Genomic DNA, 22,391 nt, shown 5'->3' with positions numbered 1-22,391 from the left:
AATGTCCTGATAACGTGTTACTAATCCTTTGGCAACGAGGAGTTGGACTCTGCTGGGGAAGTCTTGGCATGAAGTATTTGTTTGGTTTATTAATTCATGAATTCACCAAACATCTACTGGGCCAGGTACGATCCTGGCTGCAGGGTCTTCTTGTTCTCTGAAGGTTTCTCTGGAAAGGAAGGAGGGGAGGAATAATGAATGGCTTTACTCATAAATGTCTTGCTCACCTGAGAGCTTTTCCAAAAGCCTTCCATTCAATGGAACACCCTGAAGTCCACAGCTTGTCCTCCTGTGTAGGTGACCCCGAATGGCTCAGGGAATAGTTGAGTCAGCACATCCAGCTCTGTATCCTGTCACTGTGTTACCCACCCCATTACACTTGGAGACAAACAGCTGTTGAGATGGGAAGTATTAAAAACCTCATTAAAAGCAAAGAATCTAAGATAATGCCATTATTGAAACTGAGAAAACCTCTTCTGTTGACAGGCAGCAACATTTCTGAGAAACAGATTTTTCAGAGAGGTGTTTAAAGATTGAGCTGCCTGGTCCTGGTGCTCCTGGCTCACATTGCTTCCCTAAGTATGGCAAGAAGATAATTTGTCCCTGGGTTTCCTGTCTAGCTGGAGAGAGTAGCATGCAAGGCTACTTGCATGTGCGGGTGCATAGATAGATAGATAGATAGATAGATAGATAGATAGATAGATAGATAGATGATAGAGATATATACATATAGATCTACAGATAGATAGATGATAGAGATAAATACATATAGATATATATCTACAGATAGAAAGATAGATAGATGATAGAGATATATACATATAGATATATATCTACAGATAGAAAGATAGTGATTGCTTGAAATATAAAAGGTATTCCAACCTTCCCATTTTGACAGTTCATGCAGATGTATTTCTGCCCCACCCCATTTTAATTGATTCAGAGAATGTATTCTGGTCATAATAGGTGCTTTTGACTACCTGCTATGCAGCAGGCATTCTTAGGGCTACGAAAATGGACAGTAGTCCTAGCTGCAGCACTAGAACATTCTGATGTACTATCAAGAAACTTTAAAACAGCATGTGAAGTAGTTCACCTGTCTTGGCTTACCCCTGGAAGACCAAGTTTGTACTGGTTTGTGACTAGAGAGCCCCCCCCCCAAAAAAAAAACGGTCAAGAGAAGCATCAGTTACCCATGTTTTGCTAGAAGGTCTAATTCACAGAACTCCCCTAAAGTTACTTGTGGTGATATTATGTCCCCCAATATATTGTGCACCCTAATAAACTTATCTAGGGATCATAGAACAAAATAATCACTATTTTAAACATAGAGCTAGGCAGTGGTAGCACATGCCTTTAATCCCCAGCATTCCAGAGGCAGAGATCCATTTGGATCTCTGTGAGTTCAAGACCACACTGGAAATAGCCAGGCATGGTGACACACACCTTTAATCCCAGCACTTGAGGTCTCATGTTTTGTTTGGGAAAGACACACGCCTTTAATCCCAGGAAGTGATGGCAGGAAGCAGAAAGGTATATAAGGTGTGAAGACCAGAAACTAGAGGCTTTTTAATCTTTTAGGCTTTTGAGCAGCAGTTCAGCTGAGATTCATTTGGATGAGGACACAGAGGCTTCCAGTTTGAGGAAACTAGATCAGCTGAGGAATTGGCTAGGTGAGGCTGGATGTGGCTTTATTTATTGATTATTTTTTGAGACAAGGTTTCCTGTATCCAGGCTACCCTCAAACTGGCTACATAGCCATGACTTTCTACTTCTGATCCTCATTCTTCTCCTTCCCAAGTGCTGGGTGTAGAGGTACCATGCCTGGCTTGAGGCTACTTTTATTATGCAAGCAAGCTTTAAAAATTAGAATACCTGGGTTCAGAAAGGCGAGAAGCTTAAGCTGAGGCCAGCAAGGGAAGAGGCAGGACTCCGGTCCATCAGTTCCCAGAGTGCAAAGCCTCGTCCTTCCATGTCACTTAACTTTCAGGTCGAGAGCCTCCATAATGCAAACCTTCGCATTTGCATCTGGTCACAGCTGTAGATGGAAATAGACTTAGTGCCTTGAAATAACGTACAGATACTGCCTTACACTTCTGGATGTAGCAACACTGCCAGATAGAGCAACACACATTTCCACAATGAGCAGTTTCCGTAGTCTGTGGCCTTGCACTTAACATGTTAGAATTTCCGCTTCCTTTCCGTCTGTCTGATAGCCTCCTGTTCCACCTCAAAACATGATGCTGCCATCCTCTAGCTCCATGAAGCCACTCCATCCAGTCATTTGCATCATTTTTCTGCTTTATAGCAACTTCTCCTTTTGTAGGTGCCCACGGCTATTCACCCACGTGATTTGCACCAGAAGACAGTGCCCCGCTTGGCTCAGTACCTTGTTAATATCCGCCACCTATTGTAGGAATGAATGGATCTGGCAAAAGAAAAGATAATCAGATGTCTAGTCCATGTTTTTCCAGTGTGACGGGTACTCATTTGCATGTTATATGTGAACAGTCGGGATGAGGGGTTGGGATTCTTTTCTCATTCGCCCCGCAGATATGCAAGGATGCCAAGCCTAGGATGTATGAGCTACAGCTAGACTAGAGGCTATGTGGGTGAGTTTTCATGGGGGACCAGGTGTGCTCAGAAGGATTCATTGGGATATCTGAAGGAGGGATTTGGCTCCTTGTTTCTCACATTGACAGTCCTGTGAGGTCTGTGCTCGGCTTTCAGTAGATGGTATTTGAATGTTACTTAGACGTACGTTGTTTCTTTTGATTCTGGGATTTCTTTGATTCCAAGATGCATTATTGATGTCCTAACAGTGCTGGCAGAGAAAGCAGGAGTTGAAACGCATTGACAGGAATACACTTTCTGTGTCAGACGTGCTAACCTGTGAAAATATGACCACCGCAGAGGGAGGAAATGAGATGATTGAGAAGAACATAGCTAAGCTGTGTGGCTGTGTGGCTGGGTGGCTGTGTGCCTGACTGGCTGTGTGGCTGTGTGGTTGGGTGGCTATGTGACTGGGTGGCCAAGTGGCCTGGTGGCTGGGTGGCTATGTGCCTGGGTGACTGTGTGGCTGTGTGGCTATGTGACTGTGTGGCTGTGTGCCTGGTTGGCTGTGTGGCTGTGTGCCTGGGTAGCTGGGTGGCTGGGTGGCTATGTGACTAGGTGGCCGGGTGACTGTGTGACTGTGTGACTGGGTGGCTGTGTAGCTATGTGACCGGGTGGCCGGGTGGCCGGGTGGCTGTGTGGCTATGTGACCGTGTCACTGGGTGGCTGGGTGGTTGTGTGAGACTGTGTGGCTGTGTGGCTGTGTGACTGGGTGGCTGGGTGACTATGAGGCTGTGTGGCCGGGTGGCTGTGTGGCTGGGTGGCAGGGTGGTGGCTGCTGATGGGATGAGGCATGAACATGAGTGAGGCTGGTCTGGCTAGCTTCTTGAAAGTTCTTTTTCACTTCTAACATCCCAAGTGGGGGATGCGTACAAGAGTCATCTCTCCCGAGGCCTAGCCTGCTCTGAAAGGGCCGTGAGATCTAAGGGAAAGAAAGGATTTAGACATATGTAGGTATTCTAGTTTTAATTTCTGTTGTCGTGATAAAAACACTCTGACAAAAGTCACCTTACAATTTTTAGATCGCCATTCTTTGTTGAAAGGAGTTGAGGCAAGAACTTGAAGGCCTGCTTGCTCTTCCGCACAGCACTACCTCTGATTAACCTCTGATTAGGCAACTCACTTCACAGAGAAGGAAGTGCAACAGGAACCATGGAGCCAGCTCCATGGTTGGCTTATACTCAGATAGCTTTCTTATGTAGTTTTAAGGCCACTTGTCCAGGGAATGGTTCTGCCCACAGTGGGCTGGGCCCTCCTACATCCATTAACAATCATGATAATCCCTCACGGACATTACCCACAAGCCAGTCTGACCTGGGAGGCTCCCCAGTGGGGACTCTCCTCTTGGATGATTCTGGGCTGTGTCAGGTTGTCAGCTAACCAGGACACCAAGTTTCATTTGTTAGTCATAAAAACTCTCGCAAGATGCTCATCCTGTCTTAGCCCATTCCTTTCCCCATGAGATGGAGCAACAATGCCTGCTCTCAAGTTGTTATGAAATTAAAGAAGTTCATTTTTGTTGTGTGATACACATACTTGCCACGCAACACATGCTGGCTTTGTTATTTTTTTTTTTAAAAAAAGAGCAATTGTTATTTAGGTTGTGTGGGTTATTGTTGTCTCCTGAAGATGGAGCAAGAAAGATGCTTCTCGGTGCCCTGGGCTTGGTGAGGACTCTTGATGGCAGGTGGCAGAGGAGCTGACACGAGACTTGAATGCTTCAAGGAAGCACTCAGCCACAAGGCTTCCAGACAAACTAAAAATTCCCGTGCCCGTTCTTCCCACACTGTTTTCCCCATCCTTGGACTGAGTGGAGCCTGGGACACTGAGGTGTTATTCCTGGAAGGTGACTTGCAGGCCTTGGAAGTAGCATCCTCTCTGTCTGTCACTGGGACAGGGGTCACTGGACACACCCAACAGGATGAGCAGGCATATGAAATATGTCCATGTTGCTGATCTTTATGACAAGCTGCTAAGTCAGGACTCTGGGCTGCAGGTGTCCTTTCTATTTTGGGGTTGTCACCATAGTGACAGTTATTTGTTCCATCACCTATTGGCTATGGGTCATTTGCTCTGTTTAGATAGCAGCTCTCCCTTAGTGTCAGCATCTCTAAGCCTACCTTGGCTGGACCCCATGCATTCCATGTTATAGTGCTGAGTTTCAAGTACAGTAACTACCTAGCACTCAGAAGGTCGTACTATGGCTTGGAGCTTTGACTGTTGGAACCCTCAGCTCATAATGTTACAGTTCCTTGGGAGAGGGAGACACTAATTTTTGGTGGCTTTCTGGATTTCTTCTGTACTTTCCACTCTTCACAGTCCATGCCCCCACCTTCTGGAACTATTCAGCTGCTGCTACAGGTATGCTTGGGGCTGGTAACCCTGGGAGCTGTCTGTTCTTCATGCTATCAGCTTAGCCTGCCCTTCATGTGGTAAAGACCACAAGTAGGCAATAAAACCGTCAAGGAGGCCTTATTAGATTTTGGACTGCAACAGGAGTAGAGGCAACATAGGGAAGTAAACAGAAGGATACTCCACTGGACTGATCTCAGGATCGCTGCTTTCTTGTAAACAATTGTACATAAGCCCTAGATGTCCTGGGCGGGGGCACCTCCCTGCCAGATTGAAGACTGTTGTGAGGATGGTGGATGGCTGTGGTGGGACCACAGTGAGTCATTGGAAGCTGTCATTACAAAGCCAAGTCTCCTTCAGTCGTTGAATGGTGCCTGGAGTTTCTGTGACAGTCAGCATCTCCCAGAGCGAAGCCAGGTTGGAACAGCCGCCATGACAGTTGTGATAGTTCCTGTGACTGGAACAGAGTCTCCCTGGGGCATCTGGGGCTGGCTGGTTCAAGGTCTTATCTGGGTATCTGTCACTGTCTCGGTGTCCCTGAACAGTCACAAGGCATTTAAAGCTCCCTCAGCTGTCTCAATGAAAGCTCCAGGAACTATCAAGGGAGTGTCTGTTTGGACAGCTTTTGTGGTTCCTGGGAAAACAGTGGGGCTGAAGTTTAGCTGCCCCTGCCCCCGACAGGCCTACAGGAGTGGCATCCATGTCAGTCACAGCCTTGCAGGACACAGGGAGAGTGGGGAAAACACTAGTGCTTCTGATCTAACCGATGCTCTTGCTCAGCCCGGAGCAGTTTCACCCGTTCTGCCCTAAGTAGATGACACTGCAGCCAGCAATAAAGGAAGATTGACAGCTATCAATCAAGCCAGGGACTCCCTGCAACTGACAGCTTCAGTCATAAATAATAATAATAATAATAATAATAATAATAATAATAATAATGAAGAAGAAAAAGAAAAGAAAATAAACAACCCTTGAGGAGTACCTACATAAAAGATTAAACACGAAATTAACATTCTTCTTTCACAGACCTAATCTAACCGTGCCTAAACCTCAGCCAAGCACCTCAGTGAAGGATGGGGCCTCCGTCTCCTCAGCCACACATCTGCCCTACACAGGCAATTCTCACACTTCATGATCCTTTCCCCCCTAACAACACTGCATCATAACTGTCATCATACTTCTCGAGGTGTGTGCTTCTTGAGGCCAAAGGCAGAGGAAATGTGTGACTATAAATATGAAAGATGAAGGCGTGAAGCAGAGAGATAGAGAAGCTGTGGTCCCCAGTAGAGGGACGCTCACCGTGCTGTGCCTTGTTCTTCTAGGGGTCTCTCCGTGTTGAGGGCGCTGTGTGTTTCTTCCCTCGTATCTACTCATCCTGGTCTGAGGGCTTTATCTTGGAGCTGCTCCCTGGCTACCCCTAAGCTTGCCTTTTGTGGGTAGACAGAAGAGAGAGGCAGGTGCTGCTTGCAGCAGGGTGCACTGTCCTTTAATGAGGCTGAGAGGTCTCATGATCTGCCATCTGCAAGCTGGTAAGCCAAGAAGGTCAGTGATGGGGTTCAGTTTGAGTCTGGAAGCCTGAGGACCAGGAGACCTAAGGTGTTGGTCCTAACCTGAATCAGGAGGCCTAAGAACAAGGGATCCCGGTCTTCAAAGACAGAAGAAGATGGAGTTCAGTTCTAGTGGAGAGCAAATTCACTCCTGCTTTTTGCTTCGTTCAGGCCCTTGAACAGACTGGATGAGGCCCACTCACCCCAGAAACACCCTCAGCAGACACATCCACATCCAATGTTTTTACAGCTGCCTGGGCAGCTCTTAGTCAATTCAAGCTGACACATGAGATTGACCATCACACTGCTCATTGAGGGGTCGTTCCCATTATTATTGATGCCACAAGAGCTCAGAAATGGGTAAACTATGGGGCTAGGAAATTCTGGGAATGCTTTCTAGAAGGGGTGGAGCTTCACCCTGAAGAAACGAGTTGAGCAGCTAGGAGATGGAAAGGAATAATAGCACAACAGTATGTTTGGTGTATTTTCTCTAGGCCCCTGGTTTTGTCTAAGTACAGCTCCCACTGAACAGGAAAAATCATGTTGGTAAATAGGAAAAGTGTCTGACATGGTTTTACGAGAGGAAGCAATTGTCTGAGCTGTAGCCAGCTGCAGATGACTCCAGAGCTCATAACATCCTTTCTGAAAGGATGTGAATTCAATGTCTGTGAGGTGCCCATGAAATAAAACTCAGCTCGTCTGTGAGGTTTGGCACTGGAGAGAGTATATTTGTAATTACTATAAATACTATAACCATTAATTACTTAGGTTGTGTCTATGACAGAATACTTGGTATAAACAGCTCAAGGACTGGAGGATTTATTTTGGTTCATGTTTTCAGAGGGCTCGGCTCCTGGTCGCTTGATCCTCTGTACTCAAGCAGAGCATTGTGGCAGAGAAGTTTCTGCACCTCATGATGGACAGGAAACAGAGAGGAAGAAAGGAAGTCCTGGGATTAAGTATGAGCTTCAAAACCATGTCTGCAGCAACCTACTTTCTCCAATTAGGCCCCATCTTCTAAAGGTTCTACCACCCTCTGCAACATTGCCCACAGCCTAGGTTCAAATGTTCAACACATGAACCTGTGTGTGTGTGTGTGTGTGTGTGTGTGTGTGTGTGTATACAATGAATAAATGTCAATCAAAAATACTACCATCCCAATTTTGGGGCTGGAGAGATAGCTCAGTGGTTAAGAATGCTTAGTGCTCTTCCAGAAGACCCAAGTTCAGTTCCCACCACCTACATCAAGCAGCTTGCAACTGCTTGTAACTCTAGTTCCAAGGGATCCGATGCCCTCTTCTGACCTCTGTGGGCACAAGCATGCATGTGGTGCACATAAATTCATGCAGGTGCATATACACATACACATTAGAAGATCTTTTTAAAAACCTACCAATTTGTTAAATAGTATGATTTTTTTAAACTTATTTGTGGTTCTCAGTCTCTAAGAAAATCATTTCAATTGAAATGTATTATTTATCTCACCTTTATAAAAGCTAGTGTGTGTGTTGGGGGGAACAGCCTTAAAATTAAAGCAGTTTTTATCTTCAAGTGTTATGATAATAAATGGTCTTTGTTTTATGTCTTAGTAGTTTTCCTGATCCCTCTGGAAAGAAATATCCTCTGAAACAAAATCAGTCTCAGAGGATAAAGTAGTCTTAATGTGTGTGCTTAGCTTAGAGCACCGTGGAAGACATCTTAGCCTTGTACGGATGCTGACCTCATCTTAGGATGTCATCATCAAGGCAGCAGAGTGTCACACCTCACACAGCTCTTTCACACACAGCTCTCTGAAGATTCATAGTGTGTACTGATGTAGGCTAGGCTAGAATTATGGCCTCATTTCACAGAGAAGGACCTGAGAGCCTGTGAGGCTAACTGATGAACGTGGGGTCTGAGAACCCATCAAAGGTTAAGGCTGAGGTAGGTGAGTGGACCATGACTCGTGTAGCAACATGTGGAAGACATTTTTATGCACAAGATGTATGGCTACAGTTTGTTTATTTATTTTATTATTATTATCATTTTTTTTTTTTTTAAACAGGGTCTCATGTATCTCAGACTAGCCTCAACTTCCTTATGCAGCCTGGGGTGACCTTGAACTTTCTGATCCTCCTGCCTCTGCCTCTGTCCTCATAGTACTGGGATAATAGGTGTGCATGATTTATGTGGCACTAAAGATCAAACCCAGTGTTCTGTGCATGTGAGGCAAGCACTCTACCAATCGAACTACATTCTCGGTCCAAGCTTTTGAGCCTGGATCCAGAATCTGGTTCTTCCATGTGCTGTCTCAAGAACAGTATTTTTTGTTTCTTGGTCTAGATTTTCTCTTCTATAAAGAGGACTTTTGTCCTCAGGGCTTTTGTGGGGGTCAAGTTGTCGCCAGGCAGGTGGAAACTCGGCAAGAACAGCTGTGTCAATTGCCATCCTAGTGGTGCTGTCTGTGTGCAGGGTTTCATTTTTTTCCCCTAACTCGTGTTCATGCTCTGAACTGGCGTTCATAAATTCATATTCGCATGTCTAGTTAGTCTTAAAAATGCATACATTTCTTCATTTATTTTTGTATATCTGCACTTAACGTGCCATTTTTACATGCATGTGGAAGTCAGAGGACAACTTGTGAGAATTGGTTTTACTCTTCCCATGTGGGTCCCCAGAATTCAGATTGTCAGACTTGGTGGCAAACTGAGGCCAACAAGACGGGCGAGCATTGCATTAGTGATTTACATTCTTCTCATGGAGCGGGGCTTCTTAAACTTTGCCCATCCCTGACCCTCTTTCACTTGAACAATTTTAAAGCAACCTCTGTTATAGAAGCTTATAAAGCATGTATACAAATGAAACCTTTTATTAAAGAGGAAGTCAATTATGTACACTAATGAGATAGATGTACTTGTTTATTTTTACACAAATTAAAGTTCTGGCAGAATACTTGAGATTGAAAGACACAGAGCATCTTCAGTGTTTTTCAGAGCTGATCCATATTTCAGTTTTATAATCATCAGCTCAAAGAATGGTGCTTCTCACAGATACATAGTACAAAATAGAAGTGTATTTAAGGCTGTTTCAGAAATCGTTGGACATTTTGTCCTGATCCTAAGTCAAAAGTTCACGTAAGCTGTTCTATGAAACTCAAGTCAGCAATTTGAGCACGTTTTTCCAAAACCAAACATTCTGATTACAGGACAGTTCCAAAGACAGACTGATTTAATGTCTCGATACTGAGACATGACTGTAGGAAAACAGTGCAAGTCCTTGTTTTCCATAATCAAACCACTCCATAAGAGCACTGTAATTCAGAGCATACAGTGGCCTCAAATGTGAGCTGAGGTGTTTTAAGCAGCCTTCATCAGTGTGAGGGCTTGCACAGTGCAAAGTATGTTTGCAGCATGATCAGAGCTCAGGGTAAAGAAATTCATACAATGAAACAAGGCCGAGAGTACTCAAAAGCACCCCAGCTTCATCATGCACTTGATTTTGAATTCACTTTTGGGAGTTAGGTGTTCAGAAACTTACTGTTGCTCGATTTTTCCCTCCCCTCCCCCATAGGGACGGCCTACATTTAAATAGCTTTTGTCCTAGAGTACCAAGAAGCCATTGAAAGATGGTTAGCTGGGGGTGGAGAGGTGAGAGATGACACCATTAGATTTTTATAAATTTTATCTTGCACATCAACTTGTTTATGAGACAGAGTCTTGGGACTGGAGAGGTGGCTCAGCAGTTAAGAGCACTTACTGCTGTAGCAGAGGACCTAAGTTCATTTCCCAACTTCTACATCTGGCAGCTCACAACAACCTATTACTCCTCTTCCAGGGGATCCATTGTCTTCTTTTGGATTGGACTCTGCAAGCACATGCATTCATGTGCACATATCACATAGACACACTCATATACACATAATTGAAACCTTTAAAAAAAATGGATGTGAGTCCTGTTTGGATATGGATTATAAAAGACAAATGACATGTTTGGCTACTAGGAAATTGAAGAGTGGGCGCGAGTTTGATGCTGTCAACACTGCTTGATGCTGACTGGGCTGGGTGATGGATATGTGGATGTCATGCTACACTTCCCTTGATTTCATCATGGGAGACATGATTTAGTACTGAGGTTAGGTCAGTTGCAGTGGTCCTGATGAGAATACTGGGAACTTGGTCCAGGGCATCAGAGGAGACAGAGACAGCTGAGTGGATAGGTGTTTAAGAAGTAAGGTAGACATGACTTGGGGGATGGATCGGATACAGGGTTGAGGGTGATGGTAGGGTCTAGAGTTTCTGGTCTTGGATGGAGGTATCACTCTGAACTAGAAATCCCTGGAGAGGCACCAAGCAGGCCCCATGGCTCATGGTAGTTTACAAACCCACCTCTCTTTCCTCTCTATCTTCCAGATAGTGAAGCTACTTCCTTATGCAATGTCTTTCACTCCAGACTTCTTGCATTCATTGAACTCAGCAATTAATTAAGCTTTGGTATGCATGCATTAATTAAAATCATTTCCCAGGTTCACAGGGGCTGTCCTGAAATATGTAGGTTCATCTCCATCTGCTTTCTTCCTGGGACAGGTTTCTCTGCTTTCCAGTAAGCACATAGCTGCATGTGTCTGTCTGTCTGTCTGTCCATCATACCTGCCACACACCGTTAGTTCATGTTTAAGGAGCCTGGGCCTAGAGAAGTTAATGACTTGTAAATTGCTCTCTAAGGCTGAGCCAGAAATAGAAGGCAAGAAAGTTCCTGAATAGTCTTGCACGGAGCTGCTCTGATGGAGGTGTCAGCCCCACTGTGGGGAGTGACATGTGCTAGCTGTACACCCTCACACGCTGACTGGCCACCCTGGGGAGCCAGAGCTCTCCTAATGAGGGCCCCACCTCTGTTGGTTGGGTGCAGGTTTTCTTGCCCAGCCACCCTGGCTGACTGTGTCCCCTTTTCTCCCCACACGATTCAGGTCGTTTTCGGATGTGACGGCTGAGACATGAGATCTTCGGCCTCCCGGCTCTCCAGTTTTTCCTCAAGAGATTCACTATGGAATCGGTGAGTGGTCCCTGGCCCACCATGTCTGGGAAACACGTTGATGCTTTGGGGGCTCAGCCAGCAACACTGGCTAAAAAGCAAGAGCAGGGCGGGTTAGAAACAGCATACTGGAAATGTGCCCACTGCTCTTTTGGTATTTGTGGCATGATGGACATACGAAATTTTTCTTTCTCTCTCTCTCTCTTTTTTTTGTTTTGTTTCTGTTTTACACTTATTTGTTTGTGCATGTGTGTTTTATGGCATACATGCGGAAGTCAGAGGACAAGTTTTGGGAGTTGGTTTTCTCTCTTCCATCACGTAGGTTCTTGGGATCCAACATATGTTCTCAGACTCAGTAGCAAATAACTCTTATCTACTGAGCCATCTTGACCGTCTTTTCTTGTTGAGACAGGATCTCATGTAGCCCCAGGCTGGTTTTGACTGTACCATGTAGCTGAGGTTGGCCTTGAACTTCTGATCTTCCTTCTCCCCCTCAGTGCAGAGATTGCGGGTGTGCACCACCACTCCTGGTTTATGGGTGCAGGGGAGGGAACCTGGGCTTTATACGTGCTAGGCGAGCAGTCTGCCAACTGAACTACATTGGCAGCCCTTTCACACAGTTTTCTATCACATTCATTACCTGCTGACTTTTAATCCTAAGGAAGTGCACAGGGTGGGGCAGGGTGAGATGGAGGGATGTATCAGGACGTGCTCAGGAATTACTGTGGGTGCTACTTTAGTCAGCTGAAGTTCATTGGAGATGACTGCATCCTGTCCGCCCATCTGAACTGCTGCGTAGGAATGACTGCTGCGTTGGTAAATAACTCTCCTAGCTGAATTTGAAGTCATTTTTCTCTGGCCCTATCCCCCAGATCTTCTGCACCATCCCTTCATGAAAGTAGGTTTACCCCATTTGGCAGCTGGGAATACTGAGTCCTAAAATTGGGGCAGATACAGGAGAGGCTGAGAAGTTTAACTTCCGGGGTCAATTAGAAATCTGACTGCTCAGGGAAGAGGCCCCATGAAATCTGCAGAATCATGAGGGTTGACTGGCACAGGTTCATCTGCTGTGGCTGGTGTTGCCTGGAAATCAGTGTAGTGTGATGAATGCATGCTAGTGCTGGAGGGCGTGGCTGATTCCTGGCCCGGTTCAGATTTGTGTGATCTCAGCGGAGCCATTGACCTTATCTCTTACTTCTGCTCTCTTATCTAGGAAAGGGGTGTGTGTGTGTGTGTGTGATTAAATCTTTATGTTTCAGATTTTTTTGGCACAGGTTAGAAAAGTTATGCCATTGAGTGTTTGGATATGGTAGGTACACAGAATGCAGTGATTATCTCATTTTCAGGCGGAAAACAAATTTTAAAGATGGTTGGCTAAGCGGAAGTCTTCTGAAGAGGGAGCTAGGGAGGTGGCTCAGTTAGTAGAAGGCTTGCTGTGTAAGGATGAGGACCCAAATTCAGATCTCCAGTACCCATGCAAGAGCTGGGCAGGGCCAAGGGACTGTGAGTTTGTAACTCCAGCACGTAGAGGTGGGGGGTGGGGAGGTGGAGACAGGTGAAGTCTTGAAGCTTTCCAGCCAGCCAGTATAGGCAACCGTAAGCCAGATTCATTAAGAGAACATGTCTTAAGCATAATGTGCAGAAGTCATTGAGGAAGATGTCTGGGCATAAAGCTGTGGCATCTGCAGGTGAATCCGTGAACATGCTTAACACACACACACAACACACACATGCACGCATGCGCACACACACAAATACTGAATGGGTGGGTGGGAGAAGTGAGAGGGGAACCAAACTGAGGCTTTTGATGTGATCCAGACATGAGGTGACAAGAAACTGTCTCCAGGGCAGCAAGGCTATCTATACATGTCTGCTTTCATAGTTCGTCTATTACAAGGTTTTTCAAATCCTGTTATGTTTTATTATTAGGTTTTGTTTTTGAAGTCAAGAATACCATACAAAGTGGCACTGATTTTGTAGGTATCTTTTTAGGGCATATGGATTGTACTGTAGTTGTCAGAACTCAACGCATTATTGGAATTAGGTTTTGCTATGAATGACATAAACCCTAAGAGACCCTTGACTTTAAAAATATAGGAAGTAGGAGCTGGGAGTTGAGTCCACAGTTAAAGCACTTGCTGCGCAAGCCTCAGGATTAGAATTCAGATCCTAGAACTCAGGTGAATGGTAGGTCAGTGTGGTGCCCTGCTGGTAATTCTAGCCTTGGTAAATGGAGACAGGATCCTTGGAGTAAGCTGATTACCAAGACTAACCACTTGGTTAGTTCGGTTCAATGAGAAACTCTTAATGAATAAGGCTTGAAGAAGGATTCCTGACATTAAATCAATCTCTCTCTCTCTCTCTCTCTCTCTCTCTCTCTCTCTCTCTCTCTCTCTCTCTCTCACACACACACACACACACACACACACACACACACACACACACACACGCTCATGTGCACACGTGCACGCGCGCTTGATCCTGCCCATACATGTGAACACTCATGTACATACACACATTACACAGGGTATGTAGTGCTTCTGCATATATCTTGTTGACCAAAATTTAATCCTCTGGCTACACTTAGTTGCCAAAAAGAAAGAAAGAAAAAAAAAAAAAAGACTGGGTTAAAATACAATCATTATGCAGTGAGAATATGCTCACCATCTATGTTCTTTAGGCATGCTACTACTCACTGAGTGAATGCTATTACGAAGATAAGCTTTGTAGCCAGACTGCTGGAGTTCTAATTGCGGGACACTAGTCAAGTGACCTTGAAAATCTGCTAACCCTTCTGAGCCTCAGGATTTTCAGCTGTGAAAACCCATTCCATACAGCTCCATGAAGTGTTCTTGTGAGCAGTGGATGAGCCCAGGCAAAGCCCCCGCCCCAGTACCCGGTGTGCCATGCATGCTGCCTCAGCTTTGACCCTGACTGCGACTTTGACCCATTGCCTCCTCCACCACCCATGCCTGCCTTCTCCTGCCTCTCCCTCTCTATTACCACTGTTAGTGCTGCTGCTGCTGCTGTTGCTGCAGCTGCTGCAGCGTCTACTGCTACTACTGCTTCCACTGTTTGCATTCCCACAGCCTCTGCTAGTCTTAAAGCTTCAGGTCATGCTGTGACTCCTGCCTCCATGCCTTCCGCTGCCTGATGCCGTGCTACTGTTAATACCATGTAATAATCACTGACATACCACTCCCTGCCTTTGAGTCTAAGTGCTTCCCTCCATCTTGAAGATGAGAGTCATACGGTAGCTGAAAGGGAGCAGATGTGATGGGCTTCCGAGGTTCTGCTGATCTCTTTCCTGACGTCGTGGGTGCTGGCTTCTTTGCATGTCAGATTCCCCGACTGTGCTACTCAAGACAGAGAGGGTTCTGTGTGTTTATCTTAGACTTCAGAAAAAAACGTGTCCTTTAGGGGTAGAGCGATACTTAGTTGGTAAAGTATGTACTGTGTAACCATGAGGATCTGAATGCAAGCCCCTGAAGCCTTGGGCGGTGGGGGGAAAAGCCAAGAGTGGTAGTACGTGTCTGTAACCCAGTGCTCAGGAGGCAGAAAGATCCCTAGTTTGCTGGCCAGTCTACCTAAATCATTGAGTTCCAGGTTTAGTGAGGGACTTGCATCAAAAATTAGGTGGAGAAAGATTGAGGAAGACTCCCAACATGACCCTCTGGCCTCCATAGACATGCACATACATATGTGTGTACCTGCACACACACACACACACACACACACACACACACACACACACACACGCATGTGCCATAGCTGGCAAGTGGTAGAACATGAGTGATGTCACACCCTGCTGATTGCAAAGCCCGTGTTCTGAACTGTAATCCAAAGACTTGCATTTCTATCACTCAGTTCCTTTGTTCTTTCACTGAAGGGACAATCCATTGCCTATTTCTTAGGTGCTGGACACTGGAATGCAGGGTCCATGCAGATGAAACAGCCTGTCCTGTGGTACTCCATCTTGAAGAGGGGAACACCACAAGACCCTTAGATTAGCTTCTGTATGGGATGCCCTGGGGCCACGGGATGGGTCTGGAAGCCAGCCTAACCACTCCACTGAGTGATTGATAGGGAAATGTTCCCACATTAGTGGGCAATCCAGCTCTAGGTAGCCCACATTCAGCCATATAAAACTGTTCACCACCTCTGCCAGCAAATACTAAGAAGGGGTCAGCTCTTCTTGTCTTGCCTGTCACTGTCACAGTTATGAGCTGCCTGGCCCTCCAAGCAGCAGGCCACACTGGAGCTGTGAATTCAGTGGAGGGAAAGGAAAGACCAGGAATGGAGGTTCCCACACTGTGAGTCAAGGCAATGTGAATGAGGAAATCATAATCCACAGCAGTGCAGGTGCCGTGCCCTGGAGTATGGGGGGACATGATAAGCACCATTTCTTTTTGACGCCATGCATAACACCAGGAAGGCAGGGAAACAGCCCATGGCTGTTAAGTCGGATTTGGGAACCAGCTGGCATTGTTTTCAGGTTTTTCCTTCATATGTACAAATGATCTAACTTGAGCCCGCAGCCCTCCTAAGCCAAGCCATGGGAAAAGCCTCTGCTTTCCAAATGTCAAGGCATACTCCGTCATTATCATGCTGCCGGCTGTTAGCCCAAATTGAATTTCCCTGCATCCAGCTGATGTCCCTTTCTGGCCATAGGGCAGGGGTCAGGAATGTGGGCTGCACATGGACAGGAAACGTGTCCCAGAAGCCAAACACAGAAGGCTAACCTCTCAACTCTGCATTTCTAGCATAGCCAAAAGGGTCAGGATGCCTTAGGGGTCTGGATGTGAAAGAAAAAGAAATGCATGATAGAAAAACAGTTTTTAAGTGCCATTGTGAAAGACCTTTTGTTATAATTGAAGTTAGCCTAAAATTCCTGCGGCTACTTTCCAGCTCTGTCAGTGCTTCAGTTATGCAGGTTCAAGCTGGAGGGTTCTCCCCAAACTGAGAGTCTGGCAAATATTATCCTGTCCCTCCCTCCTCCCTCCCTCGCTCCCTCCCTCCCTCCCTCCCTCTTTCCCTCCTTTCTTCCATTCATCCCTCCTTCCATTCCTTCCTCTCCATCCATCCTTCCTTACATCCCTCCCTCCCTATACCCCTCTATCCTTCCCATCCATCCCTCCTTCCCTCCCTTCCTCCCTCCATCCCTCCTTCCCTCCCTCTCTTCCTATCCCCATCACTCCTTCCATCTCTTCATCCCTCCCATTCACCCCTCCCTCCCTTCTTCCCTCCCTCCCTCATTCCATCCCTTCCTTCCCTTCCTTCGAGAAAGTAAGGAAATGATGCAGCATGCTGGGTCCTGTACAGAGCCCTGGAAATAAGTGAGAAGCTCTGATGGCCAGGCCTTTGTGAGCGTCATTCACATTCAGTCGTTGTTTTAAAAGATGTATTCACTCTACAGATGGCTACATTTTCTTTTCTTTTTAGGTTTATTTTTAAAATTAATGTTTTTTGTTAATGTGCATAATGATGGGTTTCCTGATGACATTTTCATGTATATATTCAGATCTCCTTATATCTTGCTCACGTTCATACTCCACTACTACCCCCCCCCTTATTCCTCCTCCTCCCTCTTCACAATGGTCCTCTTCCTTCCACAACAAAATTCCCTGTCTGCTTCCATGTTGTGTCTAGGGGTGTGTGTGTGTGTGTGTGTGTGTGTGTGTGTGTGTGTGTGTGTGTACTTAGCCCTGTTTTCTCAAGGATCTTAGTACCATAGACATGGTTCTACTTCTACATGGGATCTTGTTCCTGTTTTGATTGTTCCTGGGGCTAAGGAACCCAGGGCCTTACACATACTAGGCAAGTCTGCAGGTAGATGCCCTCCTCACCTCACCCACAACTTCTGTATTTGCTGTCTATTCTTGGTACTTCTGGGCTGTCAATCATGCTACCTGTTTCTGCAATGTGTGTTTTCTTTTCCCCTTTCCTGTAAGAACTCCAGTCATACTAGACTTAGGGACTGTCTGCATCTCTGTGACCTCACTTAAATGTATATCTCATTATACCTGCAAAGATCCTATTTTCTTGTGTTTGTTTGTTTGTTTTTGAGATAGGGTCTCATTAGCCCAGGCAGCCCCTGAATTTGTTATGGAGCTGACGTTTAGTCTTGAACTCCTGATCGTCCTGGTTGTACTTTCCAGGTGTTAGAATTACAGGTGAATGCCAGCATGACCAGCTTATAGGTCCTGTTTTCAAATGAATGGTCACATTCATGAGTGCTGGTAGTTGAGATTTGCATATCTTTAATGGGGCAATGAAGCTCATTACATAGACCAGAGTGCTTCATGAAGCTCTGGGTCTGGGTGACCTTACCCTCCGTCAGTTGTATGTTTGCAAGTAAAGGGTACACGTCTGGAGAGTGACACCTTTGGTCACTTGAATGGATGTTTCCTATTTCTAGCTAGGAAACTCAACTGGTGGATGTTCCCTTGTGCATTAGCCGGGAAGTTCCTGTGGGATTCCCCATTGGTAAGAGGCCTCCTTCTTGCGCCTGTCACCAGTGTTGTTGCCTGGGCTAGTAGGTGGGGTGATTGAGTTCTGGGTAAAGACCTGGACAAGGAGGCGAATCCCCACTGACAGTATAGGCTTGTTGTGTGGCCTAAGTACATTTCCTTGCCAGTCTGCCCTGGGCATCTTATATGCCCCTTGATGCTAGGGGGTCTTTGTGAGAACAGCTAGAATCAAATCATGTTGGCAGGATTACCTGGCTCATAGTAAGCCCTGGGTGCCTGGGCTGGGGTATGCCAGGACATATTCCTCCCAGAAGAGGTATCTGCCCGGCTCCTGCAGCACATTTTCCATAGCAAAGGCCCAAGTTCACTGTGTAGGGCTGTTCATCCTCAAAGTGTATTGCCATAACTTCCCCCAGGAAAGTGTATTAGTTACTTTTCTGACTGCTATGACAAGATCCCCAATCAAAGCAGCTTCAGAAAGGAAGGGTTTATTTCCACTCACCATTCAAGGGCGCTGTCCATCACTGCAGGAAGGCATGGCAGTGGGGGTGTGAGGCTGTGGACATGTTGCATCAGCAGTCAGGAAGCAGAGAGATGAATGGCAGCTCAGCGCACTATCTCCCTTTGTCCAGTCCAGGATCTCAGCTCATGTGATGCTTCTGGAGCACATAGTTAGGGCAGGCCTTTCCTCCTCAGCTAACCCTGATCTGGAAACTCCCTCGAAGACACATCCAGAAGTTTATCTCCTCCTGATTCAAAATTGTATTAAGCTGATGGTCAGGATGGGCCATCACCATGTTTTTCAGAAACACGAAAAGCTGCCTCTCATAGACATGTCTGAGGGAGGCAGCAGCATTTAAAATGGGATACAGTTACAAACCGAAAGTCTGCCCTCCAATGAATAATGAGTTTAAATGATGAAAAACAAATTGATCTGAAACAATGTAAAAGAAAAGGTAGCATTAAAAAGATGATGGTCACTGTTTTGCTGTTTTTCGAGACAGGGTTTCTCCGTGTAGTTTGGGTGCCTGTCCTGAATCTTGCTCTGTGGACCAGGCTGACCTCGAACTCACAGAGATCTGCCTGTCTCTGCCTCCCAAGTGCTGGCATTAAAGGTGTGCACCACCCGCCCGGCGATGGTCACTTTTTATATAAGAATAATTATGATATCTGACTTTCATGTAAAGACAAGTTTTATTCTGAGGGATGTGACTTAATTCCTTTGCATCTCTTGTTCCTCCTCTATCAGATGGGGACAGGACAATAGAAATCTGTCCTGTCCTCATCCATAGGCTTGCTCTGAGAAATAAATGGGCAACAGCCTATGAAGGGCATGTCCAGCACCTGGTATGTATTTGGTGCTCACAAAATGCTAACATTTACTCCAGATCATCTGCCCTAAACTGTGGCACACTTTTCATAGGAAGAGATTGGAATTAATCATACAGGTGAACATACTTTTCCCCCATTCAATGTCTTATTCAAAGGGACTTGCTTTTTGTCACTCAGCGAATGTTGCATAGCTCTGAAAATCCAGGTAGAAGATGAGACAGGTTGCCACAGGAATTGGAATACAAATCCTATGGATTTGCACGACCTTGGGAAAACACAGATACCCTTGACCTGGCTCTCAGACATATAACCTGAGAGCCCCCCACCATGTGAGGCCTTTCTGGAGGGGGGAATTGAGTGATCAGCTAAATTGAGTGCCATTAGGGAAGACTCCAAGAGGCAAAGGAGTCAAGAAAATGACAGACTAGAGTTATTACAATACTTCCATGTCTCATCTTAGCATTGTCTTCTTCCCGTCCCAGTACCTACCTAAGGTATGACAGGACAGATAGGGAACCAAAATTCTTTCACATCTCAGAGCTGTGAGACTGACTTATTTCTTCTGGTTGGTACTGTTGAATGCTTTTCTTTTCTTTTCTTTTCTTTTTTTTTTAATTCTTATTAAAATGTTTAAATTGTGGTAAAGTATACATAATAAAATGATCACTTGTTTTTAAGTGCATAGTTCTATAGTCGTAAATACAATCACACTGTTGTGTAACCATCACCACGCCCCATTTCCAGAAGGTTTGTAGTTTGCAAAACCAGACTTCAGAGACTGGGGTGTGGTTCAGTGGGAAAGCACTTTCCTGGCACGTGGAAGGCCCTGGGTTTGGTGGCCCAACTGCAAAACAGTCAAAAGAGAGCAGACAGACAAAGTCTCCCGACCTTTGCAGCTCTGGGCCCACCAAATACTAGGTCCACATTCCTTCCCCCCAGAGTGTATGGCAACCTTCAGTCTGCTTTCTCTCCATAAATCTGGGCATTCAAGGTAGCTCATATCAACAGAATTATACAAGATTTGCTCTTTTGTGACCAATGTCACTTGAAACAGTGTCTTCAAGGCTCATCAGTGTTGCAGCAAGGTCGGAATTGCCTTTCAGGCGGAGTAACTTTCAGTGTGTGTGTGTGTGTGTGTGTGTGTGTGTGTGTGTGTGTGTGTGTATGTGTGTGTTTGTTACCTTTTCTTTATCCACGATTCATTCATTCATGGACAGTGGGTTGTTTGCACCCATTATGAGTAATTTTGCCGTGAAACAGCATGTGTAAATATCTGTTGAAATCTCTGCTTCTGATTCTTTTGGGTGTATACACAGAAATGGAGTTGCTGGGCTGTATGGTAATTCCATGCTAATTGTCTCAAGGAGCCACTGTACTGCTTTTCATAGCAACTACATCAATTCCATTTCCACCAGCAGAGGCGAGGGTTGTTCCTGGTCTACATTGCCATTACTTGTAATTTTCTGCTTTTCACGGTAGTAGCCATTTTCATAGGTATGGAGGCTTTCAGCCAGAACAAAGCACGGGCAGCTTCATATTTCTCTTATGTTGTCTAGACCAATTAAGTAATTCTGGGCCTTTATTTAAGCCCTAGGCATAGAGAATAACAAACCTAAGTATTTGTTGTATGCTTCCTGCCTTCAAGAGATTCAGGGAATGTTGGTGGAAAGAAATATGCAAATAGGTCATTTCTAGCCAATATAATAGGGCTGATAATATATCCTAGTGGGCTAATAATTTATATACCCTTATGCCTTGAATACAGATTAAAAAAATAGTAAATGTTGACTGAGTTTTGTGCCTTGGCATGAAGCATGTGAAGTCCTTGAGTTTCACTTTCTTAAGAGTCTCAGAATGCTTAGGCTGGAAGGAATTTCCCGGCATTTCCTGTGACAATAGACATGTTTGTCTGTTGCATCTGCAAGCCATGTGTCCTTAAAAGGCATCTAGTGGATGGAGAAATCGCATTTTTAATGTCTGTTTAATTTGAATGAATTTACATTTCAATTCAAATGAACCATACAAGTGGCTGCTGTGTTGGATCCTGCAGGAAACAGACACATCATCTACCTCCTCTCACACTTGAGTGTACCTCCAACCACCTGGGGAGCTCACCACTAAGAGGCTTCCCTACTGGGCAGTGGTGGTGCACGCCTGTAATCCCAGCACTTGGGAGGCAGAGGCAGGTGGGTCTCTGTGAGTTCGAGGCCAGCCTGGTCTACAGAGCTAGTCCAGGATAAGCTCCAAAGCTACAGAGAAACCCTGTCTCCAAAAACCAGGAAAAAAAAAAAAAGAGGTCCCTGTGTCTTCCCTCTAGCCATTCTGGTTCCTTCAGTTTGGCTTGGAGCCAGGAATCTGCATGAACCGACTACATGAGATTCTGATACAACTGAGTCTGGAAAGTGCATCCTAGTATCCTGCTCCTCAACTGTTGTATCTTGTGAAATACAAAGTAGCTAGCTGTAGTCATAGGCATTGCATAGCAATGTTCTGAGCAAGCACACATCAGATATGGAACAGTGGTCCTGTAAGAGCAGGACACTTAACTACTGTCACAGGCTGTCATTGTACTGGGCACGCGATGTTGTAAAGGAACAGCACATACCATGATACACATCACACTAGACAGTGATAATGAAGATTGCACTGTGTGTTTATTTATCTACTATACTTCTTTTTTTTTTTTTTTTTTTTTTTTTTTTTTTTTTTTTTTTGGTTTTTCGAGACAGGGTTTCTCTGTGTAGCTTTCCTGGGACTCACTTGGTAGTCCAGGCTGGCCTCAAACTCACAGAGATCCACCTGGCTCTGCCTCCCGAGTGCTGGGATTAAAGGCGTGCACCGCCGCCGCCACCACCCGGCAGTATACTTCTTTATTGTTTTAGAGTATACTACTATTAATAAGAAAAGCATTCTGCCATCAAAGCATCCTGAGTGATCTGCCTGCAGCAGGCCTACACAGTTCATGTTTACTATGCCTCTTGACTGCTCCCAGAGGTCACGTCCAGTGGTTACTGACCCATATCATCTGAGTTTGTGTGAATTCGATGTTTACACAACAGCAAAATGGCCT

General features: G+C 45.4%; 1 protein-coding gene across 9 annotated transcripts in view; it reads left to right on the top strand.

The window, feature by feature from the left end:
• Asap1 (ArfGAP with SH3 domain, ankyrin repeat and PH domain 1) overlaps positions 1–22,391 on the top strand; it is a 311,987-nt gene that overhangs the window by 23,753 nt on the left and 265,843 nt on the right. For all 9 annotated transcript variants that reach the window (XM_028876034.2, XM_028876031.2, XM_028876033.2 and 6 more), the window contains exon 2: positions 11,455–11,540. In XM_028876034.2, the coding sequence (XP_028731867.1) occupies positions 11,482–11,540 (59 nt within the window). In that variant the 5' untranslated portion in view covers positions 11,455–11,481. The remainder of the gene's footprint in view (positions 1–11,454; positions 11,541–22,391) is intronic.

The sequence above is a fragment of the Peromyscus leucopus genome, chromosome 20 (genome assembly GCF_004664715.2).
Source record: "Peromyscus leucopus breed LL Stock chromosome 20, UCI_PerLeu_2.1, whole genome shotgun sequence".
NCBI classification, from domain to species: Eukaryota; Metazoa; Chordata; class Mammalia; order Rodentia; family Cricetidae; genus Peromyscus; species Peromyscus leucopus.
The sequence above is the reverse complement of the archived record's forward strand: the minus strand, read 5'-3'. Positions and strand labels throughout refer to the sequence as shown.